Source organism: Notolabrus celidotus, chromosome 16, assembly GCF_009762535.1.
Source record: "Notolabrus celidotus isolate fNotCel1 chromosome 16, fNotCel1.pri, whole genome shotgun sequence".
NCBI lineage: Eukaryota > Metazoa > Chordata > Actinopteri > Labriformes > Labridae > Notolabrus > Notolabrus celidotus.
The window spans coordinates 16,954,054-16,980,417 of NC_048287.1; the positions used below are offsets into that span (position 1 = coordinate 16,954,054).

The 26,364-nt window shown below is 39.0% G+C and overlaps 2 protein-coding genes and 1 long non-coding RNA gene across 6 annotated transcripts in view; all 3 read left to right on the plus strand.

The window, feature by feature from the left end:
• The first annotated feature begins 221 nt into the window (after positions 1-221).
• otud6b (OTU deubiquitinase 6B) lies at positions 222-3,408 on the plus strand. 2 transcript variants are annotated; one of them, XM_034704984.1, is made up of 8 exons: positions 223-514; positions 855-1,003; positions 1,165-1,263; positions 1,559-1,759; positions 1,875-1,995; positions 2,082-2,143; positions 2,235-2,341; positions 2,832-3,408. In XM_034704984.1, the coding sequence occupies exons 1-8, from the start codon at positions 439-441 to the stop codon at positions 2,914-2,916; spliced, it is 900 nt and encodes a 299-aa protein (XP_034560875.1). In that variant the 5' UTR covers positions 223-438; the 3' UTR covers positions 2,917-3,408. The 2 variants fall into 2 exon arrangements, with proteins under 2 accessions (XP_034560876.1, XP_034560875.1); XM_034704985.1 differs by lacking the exon at positions 2,082-2,143 and having other exon boundaries at positions 222-514.
• Positions 3,409-4,281: 873 nt separating this feature from the next.
• Positions 4,282-12,657, plus strand: lrrc69 (leucine rich repeat containing 69). Of its 3 annotated transcripts, XR_004634315.1 has the most exons (9): positions 4,282-4,523; positions 4,656-4,782; positions 4,866-4,938; positions 5,058-5,253; positions 5,441-5,512; positions 5,608-5,709; positions 5,785-5,964; positions 6,096-6,275; positions 12,386-12,657. XR_004634315.1 is itself a non-coding variant. In XM_034704982.1 (8 exons), exons 1-8 carry the CDS (start codon positions 4,350-4,352, stop codon positions 6,201-6,203), a joined length of 1,032 nt encoding a protein of 343 aa, XP_034560873.1. In that variant the 5' UTR covers positions 4,283-4,349; the 3' UTR covers positions 6,204-6,472. The 3 variants fall into 3 exon arrangements, 2 of the variants coding, with proteins under 2 accessions (XP_034560873.1, XP_034560874.1); XM_034704982.1 differs by lacking the exon at positions 12,386-12,657 and having other exon boundaries at positions 4,283-4,523; positions 6,096-6,472; XM_034704983.1 differs by lacking the exon at positions 12,386-12,657 and having other exon boundaries at positions 4,283-4,523; positions 5,166-5,253; positions 6,096-6,472.
• Positions 12,658-19,627: 6,970 nt separating this feature from the next.
• The window catches only part of LOC117828271, a 148,086-nt gene continuing 141,349 nt past the window's right edge, over positions 19,628-26,364 (plus strand). The window contains exons 1-2 of the long non-coding RNA XR_004634373.1: positions 19,628-20,033; positions 23,603-23,670. This is a non-coding gene — a long non-coding RNA (uncharacterized LOC117828271). The remainder of the gene's footprint in view (positions 20,034-23,602; positions 23,671-26,364) is intronic.

A 26,364-nucleotide genomic window follows, 5' to 3' on the forward strand; every position in this document is an offset into this window, starting at 1 on the left:
ACAGCTTACTTTATTGTTTCCTTCGTTTTATTAATTTTTTATATTTGATATTTACCCTTTTAATTGAGCCAACGCGCAAACGGGTTTTTCCCCATGTTTGTACCTGCATACGAAGACAATAAAACACTTTGGATCTTCTAAATTTGCTGTTAAGAATAAAGAAAATTGGACTACACACCAGCCAGGAGGTGGTGGTATAACTAAAACAGTGCTGATTGTTTGGCTAGGCGAAGAAGACGAAAACTCCGCCTTACCCTGTCGTCACTTCTGGCCAAGGCCATAACAACCATGGATATACATTCATGATATCAGCACATTTGATGTAGTGTGGCACACATATTTTCAATCTCATGCTCTATAAAGGGACGTAAAAAGGTTATTTGTGTAAGGGCTGTCTTATATCTCGATAACACCCCACTGAAGCCACTGAGCAGCGTCATGGAGGAAGAGACACTGGAGACACCAGAGGAGCAGCTGGCCAAGCAGCAGCGCAAGGAAAAGAAAGATTTGCAAGGTGGAAGATTCAATGAGTGATTTTCAGTGTAAAAACGTTTATAGTTCCTATATATTCTTTCCTACCATTTCTTTTGCTACCGATGTGTCAATTTATTCAAATTCCGCACTACCTGGCTACTATTACTCCAACAGACAGATTTAGATACCATTTTAACAATAATTTAGTTTGAAGCTTTATTTCCAGTCTTTTTGTGCGGGTTGTTTTTAAGTAGTAGTCTAAAGGGAATGTAGATTTTTGGTAACAGAAAATTGCTGCTGCACAAATCTGTGCTTGCTGAAAATGTCTACCTTATTACAACTTTAACTTTACTATTGACACACTTTGCTTCAATTATCAGCTAAAATCCAGAGCATGAAAAATGCTGTCCCCAAAAATGACAAGAAAAGAAGGAAACAGTTGACGGAGGAGATTGCAAAACTAGAGGCTGATCTCAACCAGAAACACGAGGAGGAAATCAGCCAAGTCACATCTACAGTGGGCACAAAGGTAAATATCTGTTCTAAATGCATTGACAAATCTCTTAGCTATGCATTTACAGTTTGTAACATGGCTACCTTAACAGTGCAGCCCCTGTGTTTTAAGTTGTACATGCAGGGTTCCAAAATATTAGTATGTATTAGTATTTCATTAAACATGCATCTCACAAGGTGGAAGATTTGTCGAATGGAGTTGAGGACCTGAAGATGGAGGATGGAGAAAAAGAAGAGGTCACACAATCACGAGTCTCCAAGGCTCAGAAGAGAAGGGTGAGAAACAGGCTTCACTCCAAATAGGACAGTTTATGTTTTGTTTGCTATTGCTTACAGCAGTGTTACTTCTTTATTGACATTGTCAGTGTACAATGTCAGAAAAAAAACTACTATTTTTTTACTGAAATTTTAACGCACTTAAAACACAAGTCAGTGTAAAACACATGCCGTGATCTTAATTTGCTGCATCATGTTTGGTTGTTTCCTTAGATTGAATATTTCATTCCCTTCTTTTTGATTTTAATTAAAGTTATCCTTATGAAAAAACATTTATTTCAACAATCCTCTCCAGGACAAGAAGGCTGCCCAGGAGAAGGAGAGAGAGAGCCGGATAGCAGAGGCTGAGGTGCATAACTTGCAAGGTGTGAGGCACCAGGAGGGTTTGCTGCTGGCTCAGAAGCTTGCCCAGCAACAGCTTCAAATCAAGGAGATCTCCTCTGATGGTCACTGCATGTATCGCGCCATTGAGGATCAGTTGGCACAGCGCTCACAGGTACATGATTTCATACGTGAAGCTGTTGTCTGAATATCTTATCAGGAATGTGACATGTGCAGTAGCTACACAGTCTGATTCTACTCTACTGTTTTTCTGTTCTGTTATATTGTAGCCCGGGTTAGTTAAAAGTGTGAAAGAACTACGGTCCTGCACTGCTGAGCACATGAGAAACCATGCTGATGACTTCCTGCCTTTCCTCACAAACCCCAACACTGGCGACATGTACACAACTGGTAACACATCAGTTTGTTTTCATATTCTGAAAGTATTCATGTGTAGAAAGGATATTTATGAGAACGTCTTTGACTGTATTTTCTAGATGAGTTTGAAAAATACTGCAGTGAGGTACAGCACACAGCAGCCTGGGGAGGACAACTAGAAGTGAGTTGTTTACATTTTGCAAGACATATTATACTGCTGATGTTTCTTCATGCCTGTAATTTTTTCCCTTTTCATGTTTTATCTCCGACAGTTGCGAGCTTTGACTCAAGTGCTTCATTTGCCAATCGAAGTGATCCAGGCAGATTCCTCCACTATAAAAATTGGAGAAGAGTTTGAAAGTGATCCAATCACCCTTGTGTAAGCTGTTTACACTTTTTGTGTTGCCTTTAAGAGGTATTACATTTTATGTCCATGATACGTGCAGAAAAATGATTTGTGAACTGTGTACAAACATCCAATGCTAAAAGCTTAACATTAAGTTAATGTGTTTTAAGTAGTTTTGACATCCTGCAGTTTCAAGTAAAGTCTGTAACAGTGTTACATAAGCATTTATGAGAGACGTAACAATAATGTTTTCTCATAGAAGATGGTTTAAATCTGACATATGAAGATAAACAAAGATATTTATTAATCCAAACATGTGCTATGCTGCTTTATGGGGGACATTTGTTAAATGTATATCTTCATTTTACTCTCTTAAGATGTGAAGAACTGTGAAACATTATTCTAACACAGAGAATACAAAATCAGTTGTTGAAAGACACACTCATGATACTAGTATTTATGCATAAACTATGAATATAGAATTTGTATTATGTTTTAAAGTATTTTTCAATCTTACTTGCAGCTATATGCGCCATGCCTATGGACTAGGAGAGCACTACAATTCGGTGGAGCGGCTGAAGGACCCGGCCAACACAGAGGACAGCTGAGAGACAGCTCAGTCTGAGTGTGACCTAAACTAGTGTGTGTAATTCTAAGAGTGTTCTACCCACTCAGACTGAGGGCCCTTGCATACAAAAGTATTTAGAATAATACCACCCCCCTTTAGTGAAGAAATGTCTGTGTTCAAAATGGCTTTAATAATGATACTCTCATATTAGATGTCAAGATATCAGTGAGGAGAGTGAAAATCATACATGACATCCCTGAAAACAACATCATTGTGCGAATGAAAAAATGTCATACAAAAGAGCTAATACTTCCAATGATTTCGTTCTTCCTTAGTCTGTCTCAGTGACTCCCAGGGTTCTATTCAGCCCCATATTGGTAATGGAAGTGTCAAACTTTTATCCTCTTCAGGACATTAGGAATGTAATCAGAGTCACTAGGGGGTTTGTTGAAATCTTGCAGCATTCCTAGAATGAACTGAATTGTTGAACCTGTAAATCATATCAGTGTTACATAAACACATACAATACGAATGAGGTATTTCAGTTTTTTTTTTAAATGTTTAAAATGCAGAAAAGATTATGCTAATATATTTCTTGAAATGTACCTGCAAAAGAAAAGATGAAGAAAAACCTGCACACTTATTTTTTGTATATCAAATTATTCTATTCAACACATGACACAACACATTTGCTGACTGTTGCTCTTACACTCATTCATCTTGTCCTTTCCATGCAGTCACATATTTCTTTTTTTACATACCTACATGTCATACTTGTATTTGGTAAATGGTACACATATGATATGACACATATTACCTCACATTTGCCATGGAAAAATGTAAGAAAATGCCAGTTGTGTAAAGTAATTATATTTCTGCATACTTATTTGTTACTTGCACAGTATACTTGATGAGTGTGGGTGATATCATACTTCTCAAAGTGTTTTATTGTACTGTACTTAATAATTAATGGTACTTATGGACAAACCATAATTAATAATGCAATACTTGATGTAACCACAAAACATGGCACGTTTAGAAAATGGGAATCGTAGTACAAGGTAGTTAAGGAGTCAATTTGAAAAAAACAAAACAAGATAGTCAACAATTTAACAATGTTTTTTTCCCCCTGTTTAAACACTGTTAAGGGTATTATGCTAAAGCAAGGAAGGAACAAAGATATGGAAGAAAGGTGCAATTCACCTATTTATAGGCCGACCAAGCCAAATCAATCAGTTTTCTGTATAATGAGTACTTAAAACACTTCGAATACATTTTGTACCTTTCATTTTTGAAACAATAACAGAAGAATAACTTGCATAATATATCAACAACCTGAAGAGCGTGGAAACATCCAACAATGTCACCACTAGAGAGCGCTGCCACCAGACAAGCGTTCCTACAACGTCAAGTCAAAGAGCATATCATCTCCATGGAAACATGACCGTGAAATCTGTCTGTTGACTTTCTCAAATGGCAGACCATGTAGTCAGAGCTGTTTATGCTCAAGCAACTTCTTTGACATTAAGTTCAAAGAAAATAAAGGAAGTTCCAGAGTGTGTTTTCATGCTAACAAACCTGTCAGTTCTTCGGCTGAACAACAACTCTATCTGCTGCCTGCCTGACGAGCTGAGCTCTCTGCAACAGGTGAGTCTCCCCTGTTTTTAGAACCATTCCCAGCTCATCTGTTTTACTGGAAAAAATCCAAAATAACTAGAGATGTGTAACACATCACGCAGATTTGTGATTAAATATTTTTCTTTATGCAACGCCTGCAAGCTGTCTGAGCTGAATTTGGGGAATAATGCCTTGAAGGAGGTTCCCGCTGTTTTGGGCCATCTGGAGTCCTTGAATAAACTGTATCTGTTCAGCAACCAAATCAGAGCAGTGCCACCTGAGGTGATAGGTAGGTTCTCACTGTTTTGCATGATTTGTTAAACACAAAAAAGCTAAAATGAACCTCTTTATTACCATTTGAATGCTTCACAGGTAGCTTAAGGAACCTTGTTGTGCTCAATCTAAACCACAACCATATTCAAAGACTTCCCGCAGAGATTAAAAGGTAACCAAGATCCCTATTCTTGTTTTGATGTCGTGAGTAATCTGTGTGCACAAAAGGATATGTTTACTCACATAAAAGGGGCAAATATAATGTGTTTTTATCACTGTATTTTCCATTAGTTTGAGCAGGCTTGAACATCTCAGTGTGCTGGACAATGGACTGGAAGAGGTCCCTTCAGAGTTGGGTCATCTCGCCTGTTTGTCTGTTTTAAACCTGACTTCAAACAGTTTGTCTCGGCTTCCTCAGCAGCTGTATCAGTGTAAAGAGCTAACCAAGCTGCATGTTGCAAGAAACAATCTAACCAGCCTGCCAGGGGTGGGTGATGAAACGTAATTCTCATTTAGATGGATAGATGGATGGGTTGGTGTTCTATATTACCACAACCTGGGAGACTGTTGTGTTACTACTGTTACTTCTGTTAACTACTAATTGGAGGCACTTCAGTACATTTATTCTACTTTACAGTTTTAAATATTAATAACCAAACACTTTATTTATGCAGGGGATTCAGGCACTGTCAAAACTCCAAGTTCTAGATGTGGCCGGTAACAAGTTGTCCATGTTCCCTGTTGAGGTGCAGTACACATCACTGTATAAACTAATCATGACACAATGGAATGTAGAAAAAAATTAACTTCAATACACTTTATGAAACATTCCTTTGTTTAGTTTCACCAGCTGCATCTGAAGGAGCTGTACTTTGAAGACAACAGGTTTGTGTGCTGTGAACCCTTGCCGTCAGTGCAGGATGTGGAGGTGCTTACATTAAAGGTAAAGAGTCACTAAAGAACAACCATTTTTTGGTGTACTTGTATCTTATTTTCATCATACATCTTTGTTTACCAGGAGCTGGTTGCCAGATTTGTCCTGCAGGAGGACAGGAACAGGTCCTCTCTGATACACAGGATGCTCCCCTTCTATCCATCCCTTGTGGCCCTTTTGGCCAACAATAGCTATTGTGTGATCTGCCTAAGCCCCTTCCTCACCACCTGGCTGGAGTGTGTGCATTTTATCAGTCTGAAGAAGGTATGAAAAGATTAAAGACTTTAATCTAAACAGTATGATTGCAGGGTTCATGTTTAAGATTGTTTGAATGCATTAGTAATACTAACCTGGATGAAACTTAATGTGTTTTGTTGTGTGTCTCTTTGTTACAGGACATGAAAATGAGGAGCTCTCAGACTATTCCAGTGCGAGCGCCTCTTTGTTCATACAAGTGCCTTAATACGAATGGACACTCCTACTATGGTGTTGCTTCAAGATAAATGCCATTAGATAGGTTAAATCTGTGAACACAACCACTCTCCCCATCTTATTGTAATAGTTTGAAGAGACAGGTATGTAAATACAATAGAGCTGGCCTGAAAAATGGCCATAGTTTCATGGGTAAATGATGACATTGGAGGTTTTTTGTCTATCAAAATCTCACAGATGGTAGTTGACTCTGTGGTCACTAGGTGGCATCAAGTGAACATCAAAAACTATTAATCCACACTGCCGCTGTCATAGTGCTCAACAAAGGCTTCTGTTCAGACTTGTTGAATACATTTATCCTGTCTGCCAGTTACAGCTGTCATAAAACTCTCTAATAGATTTATCAATGTTAAAGCTGAACTCTTACTTTAAGGGTGACTTCCACTGCTGTGTACACGTACAATACGTTGTACACAAAACCTCTGTGTATAAATACTGACCTTGGATATTTTAGGTCTCTTTTAAACCATTTTCAACCGGCAGAAATCAAGGTTATGACATCAAAATGTCAGAGAGCACTTCTTTGGTTTTTTTTTATATTTTTGACAATTTGGTCATTTATGCTGAAGAACATGTTTGTGTCACATCAGAAAAATACCTAAATACAGCACAAAGTTACACTAACATTATTGTATGCATTGGAGTATGTTAAAATTAGCTACATTACATAGTGGTGTTGACCCTGCCATACTATGTGCCGGTTTTGGCTGATTTCTCAACAAACAGGCTGATCCAACAGGCCTCTCCTGTGAGTGATACATATACTAATTACAAGTGCTTCATACAACTCCAATTTAAAAAAACACAAACTATCCCTTTAAAAATTCCCCACGGATGAAGGGTAAAGAAAAGTGCACATGTGCTGGAACTTAGGCTGTGCACCTCTGAATATGAAAGTTAAAACACCCCTGTATGCGAACGCAGTTCATTGATATCTGACAAGATCATGGTTAAAAAGAACTCCATGGAGGGCAGTGGGCTGGTGTCTATTTCTTCAAATAGCATTTACAAGATCTGCAACTCCTGAACCAGTTTTGAAGGTCTTTTCAGTGGGGACTGAAGTTATTTTTTGTGTGCTCAGTAGGATAACAGTAGATACTGAGGACACATAACAATTGCGGTTAAATATAATTGTTTTATTGAAAAATTGTTTGTAATACATTATACAGAAAAGCTTTTCTCTAATTTTGGCATCTGATTTGTGTTAATAAATGAAGGCTCAAAGGTGGTTAAAGATTCTCTCTATTTTTTGTAAAAGGAAGTTTTTCCCAGTAACAATTGCCAAGTGCTTGCTCATCGGTGGATTTAGTTGGGTCTCTATAAAAGATGTTAAAAAGACTAATCTAGAACCAATCTTTACAAGTATCATGTGATTGCCTCTGTTTGGACTTGGGGCTAATTAAAAAATGGATTGTTGAAAGTTAAAGGTGCAGTGTGTAGATTCAGTGGCATTCAGCAAAACAAACTTGATAGAGATGGGATAGAATATTCATAGTATGTTGAGTGTATAATAACCTAAATATAGAAATCATTTTGTTTTTTGCTTACTTATGACAACCTAGTGCATCTACATAAGAATTGGGTCCCCTGTCATGAAAGCCGCTATCTTGTATTGCCATTTTTCTACAGTAGCACAGAACAGACAAAGTATAATGCCATGCACGTTTTTTCATTAGCTGTAAATGAGCTGGTTGTACAAATGAAAAGCCGAAGAAGAGAGCAGCTGTTGATGTGGGTGAAAGACTTTGTATTGATGCACGTTTTTAATTGTAAAAACTTGACAAATGGAGGATCATACTTAGCATGCATCACAGAAGCTTCTATTCCTTGATAGCCATCGTTGCCTCACTGGCAGGAGGGACGAGCAATGTCATTACATGTTCCCTTTTCTACATACGGTACCTTTAAAGCTAGGTCAATCAAGTTGGGGATTTGTTGCAGGACAGATTCCTTTGGCTGCATTAGTTTATGTGTAAATTTGTGTCTGACTGAAAAAACACTTTAAAGTCACACATTGTTGACATAATTCTATTATACCAGAATTTCAAGCAGTTATAATATTCATCTTACACATATTTGACTGTGTTAATCAAGTGAGATCCTGTTCCCTTGACAGCGCTGCTCAAGCTGTACTGAGACTTCCTAGTTGCCCTGTCTCTATCTCTATCCTCAGCCAGTGGCATCTGTTCCAACCTGCCAGACAACAGAGGGATAGAGAGGGAGGGAGGGGAAGAGAGAGAGAGAGAACTTCATTTCTAGCAAATTAATTTCCCATCCACGCCTCCAGAGCTTGCTCGCTCGTTCACTAGCTGCTGCGGCCGCTGCTGCGTGTGTCTACTGAGTCGGAGCCTCATGCATAAGGCATCAGGTTTAATTGCAAACCCAGAAACTAATGACTTTGGACTGGTTAACAGCAGGGGAGCCATACATCTCGAGCAAACTGAATGAAAAATCAGCTTGGAGGAGAGAGAAAAAGAAGCCTAGCCCCTAATTGATGAATAATTGAAGCGGCGAGCTACAGGGCATAATTGTGACATTTTGTTTCAATCAATTTCCAAGTGGTGTGGGCGAAAGTGCACTTAAAGGGAAAAGGCAATGACAAAGAATGAGAGAGAGAGTAAGATAGACAGAGAGTGCTTGGGGATGGAAATGGACATTGGGTCTTAAGTCACTGCATTGACATTTTCTGGGACTAAAAAAATTCAGACTCATCCAAACACAGAATGACTTTTCTTTCTATATCTATCTCACTATATAGGCCTTTTGTCAAACACCTGTCAGGCCACTGTTGGGTCTTTTTTGTTTATTTTATCTCTGTGTAATTGGTTGTGTTTATGCCTGAATTATTTTGCAAGGCAGCTTAGATAATGCACTGTTAGAGTAAAAGGGCATGCAGCCAGGTCGACCAGTGTGATGGAACTAAACATCACACCAGTCTGCCTTGCCCTTATTGGTGTTTGGTGCACAGGGCCTTGGGGGTCAGGCAGACAAAGGGCACAGGTTGGTTTCGTTATTGTTACAAAGGCTTAATAGGCTATGACTACACAATGTATATTATCGATATGAAACGTTGATCCTGAGCCTCAAACAGAAATCATCTAACATTGTCTTCATAATTCAGAGAAAGTAGGATTTGAAAACAGGACCCGGTCTCCAGAAGTACATAATAGTTTAAGATAATGGAGCACACTAACTTTTGGCGAATAATTGATTGGATGATTACATTGACAGGCTACCCTTTTCACCTGCACTGTACTTGTGAAACATGAGTCAGCAGCTAGTTAGCTTAGATTAGTACAAAAGCTGGAATTAGAGGGAATATAGCAGCTAGATTTAATGGACGCTACTAGTACTTAGGCAAGCTAGCACTACTAGCCTGCCTTGTCTTTGTGTTTTTTGTTCCCCCATCTTAATAATGCGTGAGGTTTAGATAAGCCAGATTGTTAGTTCCCACAGGCTACTCCAACTGTCTCCCAAATTTTCCAATCTTTGGCTGTGTTCAAAACCACACACTAGCACTAATTTAGCATACATTCCTTTTTCATACTTTGCAATGTGGTGTATGCAAGAGATACCCAGATGTGCAGAAGAATGGCCAGAATTTTTAAGTATGAGACAAGAACTCGCTACAGTAGTCATACTCAACCATCCCAAAACGCATTGCAGCTCTTCAAACTATACAATATTGTATACAGAAGCAGAGCTGGTAAATGCAACCTTTGATTACCAATCGCTCTACAAAGAAACATAAAACCATATGCGGTGGTGATGACAGCAGCAGTGTTAAAAGTTGTGACATTTGCTTTGTTATTTTTAAAGGTGTGTCAACTGAGAAGCAGACAGAGGGGGAGGGACAGTTAAGATAGTTCTGCTTGGTTATTTATAGACAAGAATAGATATGACAACCAGACCTATTCTCAGTATTTCACAAGGAACTTCTTCTAACAACAGTAAGAACACAAAGGAAAATAGCACTATAACCCTTTTTACTTTTTGTATTTCTTTTGAACCTCTTTTTATTTTTTCCTGCTTTTGTATTTATTATGTTCCCCTTTAGGCTGTGAGCCAGGCCCAGGCCTCAGGATGTTTTTGCTACCTTCTTTCACTTTATGATAATGAGCAACCTCAACTCAGGGATGTTTGGTCGTTAGAGGCCAAAAACCTATTTTTGAAAAATATTGCACTACTATTACACAACTATTGCATTAAAAGTCATACAAGCATGAAATGTGGCATTGAATATCCTGAAACATGGGGGAATGCATCAAAATATGATTCTGGGGCTTGCTGCCTCTATATACATGTTAAATGATCATCCACATAATTCACAAAAAGAGAATAAAAATTGCGCCCGCTGGATAAAATCTCTTGAGAAATGGTTACTTTTGAGCACGTTATGGTAAGTGTCACTGCCTCATTTGTATTTAAAAAACATCCCAAATTTGTAAGTTCCAATTGTAGCTCTTGATGACTTTTATGTGAGGGATATTCTATAGTCAAGTTTGCCTTTATTGCATATTATTAACTGGGACAATAGATTGGATATATTTTATTGACAATGTTTGCATTTGTAGATTTCCACCACAAAGTGTCGCCGGTGTCTTGTGTTAAGTTCCCTGCATTGCCCGTTCTCAGGACATGGGAGCTGTGCACGATAACATTTACAGTGATACACACTTGGATTTACATCATTTGGGGTCTTGGCTAAATCATAAGGAAGTGAAAAGTTGTTTTTTTTACATTTTAGAGTAAACACCACTCCCCTCTCGAAATGACATGGATTTGTGTAGCTGTCCAACAGCCCGTGGTGCTGAAATCGCCTCAGCTCCTGCAGCAGTGTTAATGTAAATTTTAGAAACTAATACAGTACAGTACAACCAAAAAATGAGTTTTAGTCTTAATTATCATTTCTTTACTTACACAGACATATTTTTCTTCTAAAGAGTCATACACTTAAATATACATTATATAAATTCTACATCTTAACTCGACATCTTCCAAAATGACTTTAAAAATACAAAACTCAAGGGCCACTTATAAACATGGCTAATAAATAGGTCATTTCATTGTGCTGGCTCAAGCTAATGAGTGAGAGGCCAACAGTACGTTCCTTCTTGAATGCAGCAGATGTTGGGTCCTGAAGCAGTGGAGCAGCAGCAGCAGCACTAGCAGCTCAGAGGCCTCAGGACTTGTCTGTAGTCTGTTGGTCTGGTGTCTGGTGTCAGGCTTTATGCATCTGTTCACACATAAACACACACGCTTCTTAAACACACTGAAGAAAAGCAAATACAATCACTCTGCATTGATGACACATCATCAAGACAATTTCACCCCCATTGCTTTGTTTTCATCAAAACACATACACTGTTAAAAATTATTTTGCTCTGACAATATCCTACACTCACTTCAAACGGCGAGCTAACAGTAAAGACTCATGTTAAAAAAGAGAAATGCAAATTTTCACAGGCCACACCCTTCTAGAAATGTAATATAAAACTCCTCTACTGGCGATGCTAAAGCAATCTATCCCATATTTTAAGCTAGCTTTTTAACTTTGAAATGCTTGAGTGCTAATAACAGTGTGAAATAGCCTGAAGTATTAAGCTAGCTGATCATAATGCTTAAGGTAACCCTTAAATTAGTTGGCAGCAGCTAGCTAATGCTGAATAAGATCAACATTTTCACAATGATGTGAATTTGACAATTAAATGATAATTTGTCTATATTAAACCCAATTTAAATGACAATGATAGTGTATTTAAATTAGTGCTTAGTCTGCGTGTGCTGTTACTGATGGAGTACAAATCACCAGAGACCTTAGATCCAGTCTTTTGATTTACAAGTTCAACTAGCAGGGGCTGACCACACATGGGTTCAACTTCAGAGGCTTTCAATCATTTTCAAATTCTATAAGTGAAAATTTGGTGGAAGTTCCAAGAACTAAAAAATATAATTTGAAAGTTAAGTTATGTCAACTTACAGTTATAATAGTCATGATAACGTAATGTTTCAAGTCCCTCAGACACGTTTTTTCTGTTTACACAACATGAATTATTATGTTTTGCTGACAAAAAAATGAAAAACCCCTTTTACAATTGCCCCCCTCACATGTGTGCACAGACCCTCTTTCCATATCACTGCACTGTCCCTTATGATTGCCATTTCAGAGAGCCATGTGTGTTTCTTTTTACAGAATAATTCTGAAGAACACACAGCTTGATTGACGTCTATGGAAATGAGGAGGTTGCATCCTCAAAGGAGGCACCATACGGATGGGAGCAGCACACTGACGAGAGGCATCTACAAAAGGCGCTTGTAAATTCCTGACATGCCTAGCATATGTTAATGAGCCATTCTCTCGCTCTGATATAATTACTATGAGGGGATATTGCCTTTGGTGAAAATATCTGTCTCGCATGGCGCGGCTACCTCATGGGGGTGAAAGAAGTAAAGAATGATAAAGTAGCGGGCGCATAAATTTTCATTTACCATGCTTGGAGGTAAGGAGAGTGATGTTGGCAAATTCACTCAGGATGATATATTGGGGGGAAGGCACCTGGAGTTCATTACATACCTCCTTTGTTAAAGCGCTTTCTGTAGTCATGTAGCATTTGTTAGGGGGTGTTTAGGCTGTTTTGTCATTTGGAACACTTACTTAGGATGTCTTCAGATGTGCCTATGGCTGCTGGAGCTCATATTGCATACAGCTTGAAAGATGTGATCTAAAAACAGAATTAAGAAACTGTATGAGAGCTTTTATCCTAATGAATATGACAAAGCTTTGTATGTTTGTTGCTGTAGGTCATACAAACCTTATCCTAATACTTTCCACCTTTGTTTCTTCAATTTTATTCTGTACTTCAAGCTTGGTATCATTGCATGACCATCCTTGACGGTATCAATCATTCAATCAACTGATCTATCTTTGTCTATACAGCACCAAATCTAATCTATTATTCACAGAGGAAGCACTTGGCAACACGGGCAAAATAAAACTTCAGTTTAAAGGCAGAAACCTTGAGCAGCAACAGAGTCATTGGTGGACAGCCATCTGCTGAGACTGAAGTGGGCCATAAACTACAGTAACTACACTAGGATAGATGGAAAAACTGTCAGATACAAAATAATTTACACTAAGCAACAACAGGAACAAAAGCAACAGAAATTGCAGACCAATTAAAGTAGTAGAAATATGACTGATATTAGCAATGGGACTAGAATAATGACTGATGTTTATAATTGTAAGAGGAACCTGAGAGATAAAGGAGCACTAAAAGTATGATATAACGTTAGTAACTTTGGCATAAAGAGACATGAATCCACAGGTTCTTAGTATTATGCTTAAACAAGTATGCACAACTGGTCCCACTAATAAAAACTGTCCCAGCATGAATTCCCCACTGTAACACTGTGCAGCATATTCAGTTAGTTTCAGACATCCATCAAAGACATGATTGCGGTCTTCACCCCAGAAGAATGATTTGACACCAGTTCACCCTGATTACTCCTCTTCTCTCCATGGGGCAGCAGCAGAGGTGCTATTAAAATGAGCAGCATTGATTGCTGAATTAGGGGCCTTTTGATCGGAAAAAGGGAAAAAAAACAGGTATTCGATAGCGGGCGGTAGGCCAGTGTCATATCTAGGAGTGTGGACCACTCCAATCAGTAGGATCTATTGTCCTGCATCGCTGCCCGTGACAGATCTTGGTATCGAGCCATTGGCAGAGTACCAGGGTATTGTCTGCTGGATGGCTGCACAATCAATTCTGCTGTGTTCGTAATAACTTTGGTCACTAGGGGGCAGTGTGATTCTCTGCTGGCTATGGAGGTAATGAGATCCACCGATGCACAGCAACACTGAGACATGCCTGATGAATCTAGAAGATAGAGCAGCTAATAAAAGCAAAGACAATGAGCTGTTACTTGAATTCAAAGATTAATTGAAACCCAAGCATGAGATCAGAGCATGTGTGACTATGAAGTCTAAGAAGTGCAACCACACATGAGAAAAAATGTGAATGTCTTTGTGCACTCAGTGATGCATGTCAGTAGAAAAAGAGCTGGCAATGACACCAGATGTACAAGACAATAACTGTGCTATCTCTTCATCAGAATTCAACAAGAGAGCTTCTTTTATAAAGATAAGAAAGTGGGAAAAGAATCTTGAAAACCTGAATTTGAAATGCTATAAAAAGATGCCACCAAGATTTACCAGTCTAATAACAACAACTCTTTCTTATTTTTTTTACACTTTGAAATATAATTTATAAGAAATAATAGTTGGAGGACAAGTAAGTAAGCTGTCCATCCTTTGAGGTCGGAGGGAAGCGATGCCATTACTGAGCCGCTCCTCATTAGAGGAGTTGCAGGCCAGCCTCGCTTTTGCAGTTCTGGGTTAGAAGCCCCAACCACAATGCGAAAAACAAAAAACACACCATTATTAAGTGAAAGGAAAAAAAGACAGAAACACTGCTGGGACTTAAAAAAGAAACACGTCTTTAATCTTGAGTATCTTTGAATCTCTTTTGAAAGTTTCCTCAAGTTTTGTAATGACAGGGGGTGCAGAGGGGGGGGGGGGTGGGGGGGTGGGGGGGTAAAAATCTGCTTCTGTTTCTGACGGTTTATTTATTTGTGGTAAAAAACTGGAAGGAAAATGAGGCTGTAGGACGAATTACATTATGTGTTTTGATATTACTTCAGAAAGTTCACTCAGTGGGGTGTCCTGGTGTTTATGATGTGTGTTCTGAAACTGTCATTCACCAAAATTAATTATTAAATGTGTAATATTTTAGTATCGTATGATATGGATTTAGCCTTACTTCTTGCACAGCATTTAACTTCTTAATCATGCAATTCTACTGACTCATATAACACTGTGTCACACTGATCTACCTTATTTGATCGACTATTCATAATGATTTGGCAAATTATGTTTGTCAGATACACAGTGATCCACCCCAAAACCTTTTTCCGCCTCACTCCATCATTTGTGTGATTGACGGCACACAATCTCAAAACCCAGTTTGAGGTCATGTGATGGTCAGTGGAGCATGCCCAGTATAGCAGAGCGGCAGGCATGTGGGACACCAGGTAGCAGCATCTGGTCCGCGGGTTTTTCTAGAACACACACTGCCTGTGGCGCTGCAGGCTCGGCTGGACGAACATCTGTCTGCGATGTGCTGACCGGCTGGATGAGCAGACCCACAAACCACCCACCCAACCAACCAGTCAGCCAAATGAACGTCCTGCACAAGTGAATGTCCTTCAGGAATATGTGGGTTAATATCTCTGTTAGCCAATCTGACTCTATTCAGTGCTGTCTGTGATAACATTCAAGCTGCAGTCATTATATGTTCTCTGCTCTGTTGCAATTCCTCAAGATAAAGACAAGAGAGCTTTTTAAATGTCAAGCTTATTAATGCTTCATTTTTTATGAAACAAATGTTTTCTTCAAACATTAGACAGCTCACAAAGGATCTGTTGGCTCCAGAGACAAAAAAAGTAAAACTAGAATAAAATTTCTGTGCATTTCCGACCCCGTATTTATCTTTGTTGTCAGAATGAAATGACATGCATATTCTTGAATTTTAACATTTCAAAGCTGAATATATGAAAGGTACTTTTGTTTTTCTGCTATAGTTTTAACCCCCTAGCCATTTCTATTTAAAGCACACTTGCTTTTTTAAACAAACACATGAGAAGAATTCATTTTCTTTGCACCTCAAGTGCTGACATCTGTTCTGCATATACATTTAAACTTTTCTTTGTATGTACAATTGGATTACGTCCTAAAGCAAAAACAGCTAAGTTCTGACTTCAATAAGCAACCATGGACAAGATGCTGATGTTCAGTAGGTGCAGTGTTTACAGTGGTCATGATTAAAGTTAGATTTTTAGCATGCTAGCATATCTCTAAGCAAGGGATACACTGAATGAGATGTATGATGAATAGGTGGTTATGGTTACTAGAATCAAGACAGGGTAAGCAGGACGCCAACACAAAGTGGACGGGTCTGGTGTCACATTGCTCAAGATGAACCTGTGTGTACTGACTACCATCTAAAGACATTGGCAAGTCATCACAAAAGATTGATTTAAAAATGATTTCACTGACTGAAAAATGATTTATTCATACAGCTAAGATAGTCCCTCAGACATGCTTCCAGGGCAACGGATTCTAATCAGTCTCCTAAATTAGCAGTAGACTGAACATTACAGTTCAGGGTCAAGTTAACATATTAGCCTGCTTAATTTCTATAATTCACATTAAACTGAACATTTCCACTGAAGGTAGCATTAAAAAGCTGGACTTCTGCAGGACGATCTATGTTGACACTTCTGTCCTCATTTTGCTCGCCCTCTTTTCAGGGCGCTGCAGTGAAAACACCTTGAAACATAAATAAGGAAAATGTAATAACTTCACAACACTTCTCTATTATCACTACCCCTTATGGTTTAAAAGCAGGATCATGCCCCACGCTCCTGTCAGAGATGGTTGGTGTCTGGAACCCCCTTAGGCTGCTCTCACATCTGTGTCCTGTAACTGTTAATATTTCCCAACTCTCAAGACCAACCTGAGACGGAAACTAATGTTTTTACCACAGTGTCAACAGGCGGCGGTGGTAAAATATGTGTTTCGTGTGGATTGATTTCCTATGACGAGTTGTCATACATCGCTTTTGCTAATAGGAATGAATTATTAGTGTTATGGGGTTTACATCAATCAAAGTGAAGTATATTACACAGTATTTTAACACAAAGCATACCTGAATAATGGATTATCATACTTTTTGGAATTGTTTAGACATAAACAGAGTGTGGGATGAATACAAATGTTGACTTGATGATGGTGAGAGACAAAAACCAAGAGAGTCGAAAGGTCTCTCATTTTTAAGAGGACATTAATGTGCATTCAAAAATAAATGTAAGTCAATCAAAGGGTTGTTTAGACACTGGTCTTCTCAAATATTAACCTCATGGTGGTGCTATAAAAAGGACTAGTAAGTAAGTTTCCTCCTCGAGCGGACAAGAAATCGCGTAATGAAACTTTGTGCCAGTTTATCTAAGATTAGATGTTGGTGGACTAACCAGCAGAATGGACACTATAAAATGAAGCTTGACTTATGCCCACTTCCCGTGCTTTAAATACCACAATCATCTGTATTTCTTCTGACTCCCTGTCCATCTTTTGTATGACATCTCCACAGAATTAAAATTCATGGGTTACTGCAGTGCAGGCAGCGGAAAGAGTTTAGTATTTCTGTGTTCGGAATGACAAAGACCTGCTGTGAATCAGGAGGCAGCAATCGTAACCTTGCCAGGATAATTGAAGAAACTTTGCAGCCACTGTCATGTCAATCAAGCATTCATGCGCTGTCTCCCTGTGAAGAGGGGTAAACACTTCCGAGATAATTAGGAGAGAGTTCAGTTTGACAAAGGCAACCGTTTGCATGTGGTTTTAATGAATGCAAAACATTCTGTATGGGACATTGCTTTGTGTAATTAGCACATGTTGAATTTCTTGAGTGCATAAGCCCCCGAGAGATGCTACTTGTAACATTCTAGCAACAACCAAGCTGTTGCATTTATAGCTTTTTAAGGGAAAATTAAGTTTACCCTTCCTCCTGTTGCCACATTATTTTGGCTTTGTAACACCAATGGAGGTGAGAGGAACAGCACAACCTGAACGACACAACACTTCACACAGCCCAGACCAACAGAAAAGAGCAGCAGGATGCATCGGGCCCGGCTTGCCCCCTTCCAAATCCAGCCTCGCTGACAACAGATGGTCGCCTCTCCCACAATGCCGCGCGGTCGCAGATGCCAACAGAAGAGGTGACAAACACTCTGCAGGTGTCTGTCCCTTTGCAGTGTGTGTGCTTGCCTGTGTATGTGTGTGTGTGAGAGTGTGTGTGCGTCTGGGGACAAAGAGCATCCTTCTCGCAGGGAGAGGAGAGTGTAATTGATAGCAGAGGACAACCTGCAGGAAGGAAGTGCCATCGTATGAAGAATGGATGGGTTGGCACAGATGGGCACAAACTGTTGGGACAGATGTAGAAGAAGCAGAAATTATGGAATCTTGAATGTCGAAATTCTTGCTTCTAACAAATGAGAAGTGGAGATTTGTTTCTTGAAAACTGGTATTTAAAAATCAATATTCTGTATTGTGTCTTTAATATTTTACAGCAGACAGAAAAAAATGCATGTATTGTTACATATTCTCATGTCGCAATGTAGGACTCCTTTTGGCTTCACTCTGCAATCTGTTCCCTCTCCCAGTGTGTGTCGGCCAGGCCAGGTGTGCTGGTTGGCAGCAGCTAGCAGAGCCAGGTGAGCGAGCTGCTGGCCAGGTGCCCTCCAGAGGCCCGCTACACTGACCAGATACCAGATGGCTGAGGAGGCACCAGCAGGCAGACAAGTACACCATCACACACACATGAGAGCACACACACAGTTGCTCATGCAAGTGGACTTACATGCACATGGGCTATAAACAATATGCGTACACATGCAAAAACTCTGCTGGGTGCATTAAAAAGAGCATGATTATATATAATGGGGCTCTACAAGGCTTTTGAAGTGAAATGTTTCATGCGTTATCATTGTGCATATTTCTAAGAGAGACTGAGGTCCAACATGCACAACATTAGATAAACTACTGGTACACCTTATTTTTTATACTTTTTATTTAGTAGTTTTCACACAAAAAACCAACAACAACAAGATAAGGAAACAAGACAAAACAAAGACGTGGAAGCATGTCAGCATTGAATGAGTTTTCTTTATATATATATGTATAAGGACTAGCCTCTGTAAGTAAACAACTCATTTTAACTCATCCTGAGTATAGGATTTGATACCCAATGCAACACACTTAAAGGAAATGCACAAGAAAAGATCTACAACGCGACAATAATAAACAGAATTTTTTTTTTTTTTAAATGAATAAACAAATTTTAAAAAAGTAAATAAACTACTGGTTACACCGTTAGAGTTCACAAAAATAAATGTCTCTCATAGAAGAGCTGGACTGTATACGTTTTGAAGAGTTTTGGGACCTGCTTGGTGCTTGATACCTACTCTGTAAGGTGAGTTTAAAAACTTTTGGAAACTATATAGAGATATTTCCAACAAAAGAGCAATTCCATTTATTAACAATTTGTAGGCTGTAGGGGGGCATTGCGATATTACTTCATTCTTACACCTATTGTTCATATTTATTCATTTAAATGCTTTGTTCATCTGATGAATTCCCTCTGTTGAAATCAATTCAGGTTTGATTATATTCATTATCTCCACATTTTTAAATTTGCTTCAATCGTACATTTAAAGGGTGTTTTAGTTGTGCAAACGTATTCTCCAACTCATATTTTGCTGAAAAAAACCCCCCCGGTTATTTATTTTATGTTTATTTAAATTAATAGTTTCCAGTCACCTGACCAACGCGGAAGCTTGGAGGGCAATGGCCGCCTTCATTGAACACTATAGGGAGCCGTAGCGCGGACTTGTTAATTGTTCATCCCTTAAAAATGAGGCGTATGTATATCACCTGACAACCACAGAAATCCAGAAGCATGAAGTGAAACTTAAAGTTTTGGGCACTCGCGACCCTCCAACAGCATCTGCTACACTGTTTCAGTCCCTTACACAGCTGAGTCCTAGCCAGAACTTCACGTCATGATATTTACATATATACAAACAAAGATCCTTCCCTTTACACAGCCTCCTGGATAAACGCCTATACAAATACGGACAGCTATTTGTAATTTAGAGCCGGTTGGGTCAATAACGCTGCAGTTTCAGAGGTGGAGGGTGATAAATTCTTCATAATCAAAGCAAAGGTAAGTGGTAACATTCATACTGACAGGTAAATTGCCACACCCTTCCAAAAGTTCACCATGTCAGAGGAGTAGGCCTACTACATTGACTAAATATACATTCATTAAAATAATCTGTGTTTACTTCAACCTACTGTTAATGAAATGTTTGCACAAAGTTGTATAAACTTTGATCGTTTCCATTGCTTTGTTCCCTCACCAGGGATAGGAGCGTCTCATAGCATTAATCCAGATCTCCTCCTCTCCTGATTTTCTTTCTCAGATGGGATTCTTTAGAAGCATAATCCTGGTTTGTCTCTCCATCAGCTAGCGCATCCAATTGAACAACTGTCAGGCTTTTTTTTTTTATATATATATATAAATGGCAACAGAGTAGTGTAATTTGCCCAAAACGTGTAGCAGTAGGAAGCTTTTCTTTTCCACCAGGGGGATGATTCAATTAGTGTGTGACGTCACATGAAAATTCTGACTTGATATATTTTTTTAAGTGTGTAGTTCAGTTAAGGTGAGGTAAAAACAAAATCCACACCTGCGTTCAACACGGTTATTTCAGGCCAGAGTACTAAAACTTTAATATATTCTTTTTACTCTTCTGCCCTCACCTATACCACCACATCTGACAAGAGCTGACAGCTTTCAAAGCTAATACACGACTACACCTTTACAAGTTAATGCAGCCTCAAGAACCTGTTTAAACTCAGAACAAACTCAATCCAGGCCCTGCTCACATGCATTAATGCACCAGAATCTAAGACCTGTACTATCCTTCATCTGGTAGTAATACATACATGCAGTGTAAAATATCATCCAGGCTCCATACAGAAACAATGACAGACGTTTTTTCCCGCATTAACCAGCGCTTCATAAATCACACTCTCGGGCCTGGCCGGGAGAAGACTGATCGGCCATCTGTAATATTTATTCAGCATCTCTATAATTAAACAGAACCAATGCATCATGTCAGGCATACATGTCTGATGACGCCGGCTCACACACAGCGCTGAATAATACAGTGCGGAACAGCTTGGTCAAACATTTGTTGTAGATCAAGAGAGAGACAAGGAGACGGAGACAGACAGAGAGCGACCGAGTGATGAAGTAAAGGAGGATAGAGGAGTCCCACATGCCAGGATAGTAAAGGATGGACTTATAAATGCAAGATGTCATTCAACAAAGACTGATAGCAGTAAAGAATCAACAGATGAAATGATAAATACAAGATGCTGCTGCAGGAATGGATGGCGGGACAGATGTGCAGCAAGGACAGATGGGTGCAAGATGTCAAACGGAACTCAAGTCAGATGGAGGAAATAGTTTTATGATGCCTGTCAGTAGCTTCCTGACATAATGTAGACCAGCACTGATGAAAGAAAATATCTGTAATCAGGACTCACTCCAATCTCTGTGTATAACTCCCTGAAGGAAAGTCAAAGTTGTATACTAATGTGGTCTTCCATGATGATAAATTCATGAGAGCAGTATAACGTGTAGGTGAATGTAGGAGATAGGAGGTGAAAGGTTCAAAAAGTTTGACTTGGAAGGGATATTAAGTAAGTCGGATTTAAAGAAACTTGAAGCCCAGGCTAACAAAGTTTAGCAATTAGCACACTGGCTGAGTGGTTCAAAGAGTAACTGAGCGGATGGAGAAGTTGTGGACTAGACAGACAAATTGGGCTCATATTTTAAAATGTCTGTGCCTTTGGTTCTGGATGTAAGAGAGAGGATTCTTATGTAACTCTCTTTTCGTAAAAAAGAGAAAACATACTTATTTTCACCCTCATTTTACCTCTCTCTTAGATAGGCCTATATTAGCTCTGACTAATCTATGCTAGGCGGCACAATTTAACGGCACACATTGAAAAGTTCAGAAAGTCACTCCTCTTCCTTAAAATAGAAAAGTCAGCACACAGATCACATTTTTTATTAAAGTTAGGGTTGGTTTGACTCACTAATGCCAACAGTGGGGTTTACTATCGTGGATAAAAAGCTGAAGGTTAGATTATGCTAGTTTGGCAAATAAAAAAGCAAAAACTGCAGTCATCAGCCATCCTCATCACCTGGTTATATCAATCCAACACACCCTCGTTGTTAGACTATCAAATCACTGCTGCCTTTAAAAAAGGCTTTCTCTTCCTTCCCTTCATTCATGCTTTCATTACATGCAACCCTCCACCTCCCTATCACTGTCATCAGTTTCATCAGCTGTAGACAATGTCAGCAATCTCTCTATCACTATCAGCTTTATCATCTCATCAGCCTCAGACGGACATCATCGGCTAACTCCTCCATCACTAGTGTCTGGACTCTTTGGGGGGATAGATTTTGCTGCTGCTCAGGGCAGACATCCTTCGATCACTCTATCTCCCTCGAGAGAGTTCGAGCCTCAAAGAGACTCTGACAATAATTCAATACCACTTCATCTCTGTAAAAAGATATATCTTTAATTTATTAACTTGTCTCTTCTGATTGAAGATGAAGTATAATGTAGAAAAAGTTATGTGAGCACTAACAGTACAGTCATTTCATTCAACGTATGACACCTGTGTAGAAAACATTACATTCAAATACACAGTAGAGCTCACCATGAGCTAGAGCAATATGTCTGCAAACACTGTATCACTTTCATCATTAAGTTAACCCCTGGCTAATATAACTCACGCATCATACAGATACAGAATACTACAGGAGCATCTCTCCTTGCTCTGGGTGCTTTATTTCATTTGGTGACCCAAAAAGTCTGGAAAAAACTATAACAATGCTTCAAGTTTCAAAGTTTCAAAAAGTTGCAGCAGCTGATCCCTGACTCTGTGGAACTTGTGGTCATTTCATTTAATGTGCAGAGAGTTTCAGGAATATTGCTCAGAGTTGCTTCACACATTAACAGAGCTCCATGAGATTTCAGGCCTTCAAGGATCACTGGTTCAGAACTACTGTTTCTACTGAAAAAAAAGAAGGAGTCTGTGAAGAAATATTTGTCAGTTTTTTTCAATTCAAACTGCATTTCATAAATACAAGATATATTGTTTATTTTTAAAGTTATTTTATTATAAATACATCATATGTTCAGTGTATGTGTAAGTGTGTTGTGGTGTTAAGGGGGGCTCAGGGTTTAAGTCAACAACTGAATCTCCCAAGGCCCCTCATTGACGCATTGCTGGGATGTATAAATGATGTTAAATCTATGTTACTCAAATTTGAATGAGCATAACCTGAAATGAACATTAAAAAAAGTAATAAAACCAACTTTTTAATTCACGTAGTGATGTTCATTTGATGTAGGTAAAGACCGCTGGCTTTTGATGCTATGGACTGGAGGGTTTTTACTGTATTGTCTCAGATATGATTTCTTGTGTGGGACATTGTGCTGCAACATCTGGTCAAGGTGTAACGCATAATTTTTATTTTTAGACGAAATACAAAAGTCAATCATGTCAATCAGTTGTTTATGGAGTGCATTTGTTATCAGTGAGAAATAAGAGGGAGGGGAATTTAAACAGTGGGAACAGTAATAGACCGCTAATTCCAGTCATGATGATGCTAACATAGCAGTGTTGTGTGTTCCTGTGCCACAGAATGAAAACAAGGATGAGGAGGACCATGATGAAGAGGACTGTGCGACCCAGCTGTATTAAAGTTGCGGGTAAGAGCTGTTGCTGAGAAAAAGCTGCTAATGTTCTATGTGCGTCAGACTAATGTTGACTACAGCTGGTAGGCAGCTGCTTGCTAGCAGGAGTTGTGTGTTGCTGCCTCCATAGGATGAATCAGCAAATCCAGTTCTAGTCGGTGCCGCAGTCATTTTTGTCTACTGCTGGAGTGTTTTTAAATCCTAAAATGCCTTTTGTGGTGTGTTTAATATGGAGATTAATCATAGATGATGTTGTTCATTAATGTATTGATTTTTTTATTCGTAACATAAAGAGTTAATTGTGCTTGTGCTGTACATTAAGTAAAGTGACTATATAGTCTCGCAAACTTGTTTTTCTGTAAAATATCAACTTCTTGTTTGTTGCCTCACTTATCTGCTGCTACCTGCGCATGTCCTCTTCGTCTCTATGGAGTTTGTTTATTAGTATGCGGATTGTGTCTGGATTAGAATCCATGTGGGGGCTGCCATTTCCAATCTGAGACATTTCACGCAGATATAGAACACGTTGCAGCTTCCCCTAGTCTCCTGACAACCAGCCCTAGACAATCTTCATCATCTTCCTCCCTTCTCACACCAATCAAATCTGTGTGCCATGGGGGAGCAGAGCAGTCCCATGTATATTTCAACAAAAATCTCAGCCAATCTGCATTGCAAAACTGTAATGTGACATTTAAAATGAAAAATTGATTCCACAAACAAACTGTTCACCGATAAATGGCTTTTAATCAAGATGACAGTTTGATGTGCCCTGTGGTGCCGCTATCACATTTTAACATTTTTATTAATACATAGCTCTGGAATAAATTCATTCTATATTATCCACAGGGACGACCTCATGAAGTGCTCCACTATAAATATTCCATCGTCTCTGTCATGCTGTCTTCAACTTTTGTGAACTCATTAAATGATTTTTTTTCTGACAACATAACAAGCAAAATAGCTCACTGGAGAAACATAAGAAATCATAAATGTAGCTACTGTCAATGCATTTGTCGATGGAGCAGCAGGAAGCTAATATGGCAAAGTCATAAAATACAGGTACTCTTTATTCAGTGTGTTCTAGCTACTTTGACTTTGGTGTTTGTGAGACAGATTTTCATAAGTTCATGTAAAGTTTCATATTTTTACAAAGAAAAATAACCTCCACATTGTAATTTTTTTTGTCACTGATAAGTAACCTGGCTCTGGACTGGACTTCTTAAATGCTGAGCATTGGACTATAACTTGAAATAGGCTGGATGTGAGGGAAATGTGTGTCAAATTTCTGTACGTAATAAAAACTTAGAGGGCCTAGTAAATATTTTGAACAAATCCCTTAAATCCTGAACTCGGTTTGCTGACGAGATATTTCAGGGAACAAAACAAATCTCTCCTCTATCTCCTGAACTGTGGTTTGCTCGTTCCTCTCACACTCACACGTGGAGTAAAGATTGACCTCTCTACATGCATATGTTATTTTAGCTCACGTTTAACTCTACCAGTAATTTCGGATTAAATGCCAATATTAAGTGTGGGGCCAATGTAGCAGAACCAATCCAGTGCTTAATTTAGTTTTATCCACCACCCAACACCCCCCCATGTCTCTTTGCTTTCCGAAAGTTTCAGCTACCCCAACACACGACACACTGACAACACCATACACATGTCCCCCTCAGAGAGATGGATGGCATGTATTCCCATCCCTCTCCCAGGCCAGCAGCATCCAGGTGCACAACAGCTGGGAAGCCAGGGGGAGGGTGCTGGGTAGGAGAAGGGGCGGAGGAGATGGAGGACTAGGGCTGGGTGGATGGAAGTGGGCCAGGGGGTGTAAAGGATGCCTCAGGAGTACGCCATAAATTCCTCAGGAACGCTCAGGTGTTTGTGGCGTCTCCGTGCCTGTTTGGACAGCAGAACTTCTCTGTGGTGTTTCTGAGCAGTTTCATCAGGCCGACTCGGCCATAGTTACTACTTTGTCTTTCTGTTTGTGGTATAGGCTCAACTCCTCACTTTGCTGTCTCCTGATAAACAGGAGTGATGATCTAAGTGGTGAGGAGATATACAACCTTGGATTCATTATAAATCATGAAGATAACATCACAGGCTCTCATTGTGCCTAATTTATCAGTTTAATGTCGCTGATATAGCTCAAAGTTTGATCTGCCACAGTATGCAACTCTTTTTTAAAGTGAGACTCTACATCAGGTTAATTTATTTGACCAGAAACATGCAGCTATTTATGATTATCACAGTAATGGAACGTTTATTTATCACTACTCCAAATGCAGACAGAAAGACAAAATATTCTGAGTAATATTAAAAGTTTAAGTGAATACATCTTGAGGTCACAGACAAAGAGAAAAGCCCATTAAGCTTGGAGTTTATCATCATGACATTCAAACATCACTTTGTGATAGAGTAGACGTTTTGACTTATATTCAACGCATAAATTTGACACAAATGTCCTCTGTTTGATATTATATATTGAGAAAAATGCATTTGACTCTGATTATGCTCAATTATTTTTCTGAATATTATTTTTTTGCAGTTTTGTCTCATTTCATAACCCCATAAGATTAACAACACAAACATTGTTTATGTAAGTACATCACTTGTGGAGCTGTAAGTGATTTTCCTGCTACAGTTTTTTTTCCTTATTTGTAAGTTAAAATGATTGCGTTTGGAATGTTAGTATTTTTTGATGATTTACTG

What these genes read in the sequence shown, in the direction of transcription:
- otud6b (XM_034704984.1), top strand. Translation starts at nt 439, where the DNA reads ATGGAGGAAGAGACACTGGAGACACCAGAGGAGCAGCTGGCCAAGCAG. An exon ending in AGTTGGCACAGCGCTCACAG is followed by an intron (nt 1,760 to 1,874) that starts GTACATGATTTC and finishes GTTATATTGTAG; the next exon opens with CCCGGGTTAGTTAAAAGTGT. An exon ending in AGTGATCCAATCACCCTTGT is followed by an intron (nt 2,342 to 2,831) that starts GTAAGCTGTTTA and finishes TCTTACTTGCAG; the next exon opens with CTATATGCGCCATGCCTATG.
- lrrc69 (XM_034704982.1), top strand. Translation starts at nt 4,350, where the DNA reads ATGGCAGACCATGTAGTCAGAGCTGTTTATGCTCAAGCAACTTCTTTG. An exon ending in ATCTAACCAGCCTGCCAGGG is followed by an intron (nt 5,254 to 5,440) that starts GTGGGTGATGAA and finishes TTATTTATGCAG; the next exon opens with GGGATTCAGGCACTGTCAAA. An exon ending in TGGAGGTGCTTACATTAAAG is followed by an intron (nt 5,710 to 5,784) that starts GTAAAGAGTCAC and finishes TTTGTTTACCAG; the next exon opens with GAGCTGGTTGCCAGATTTGT.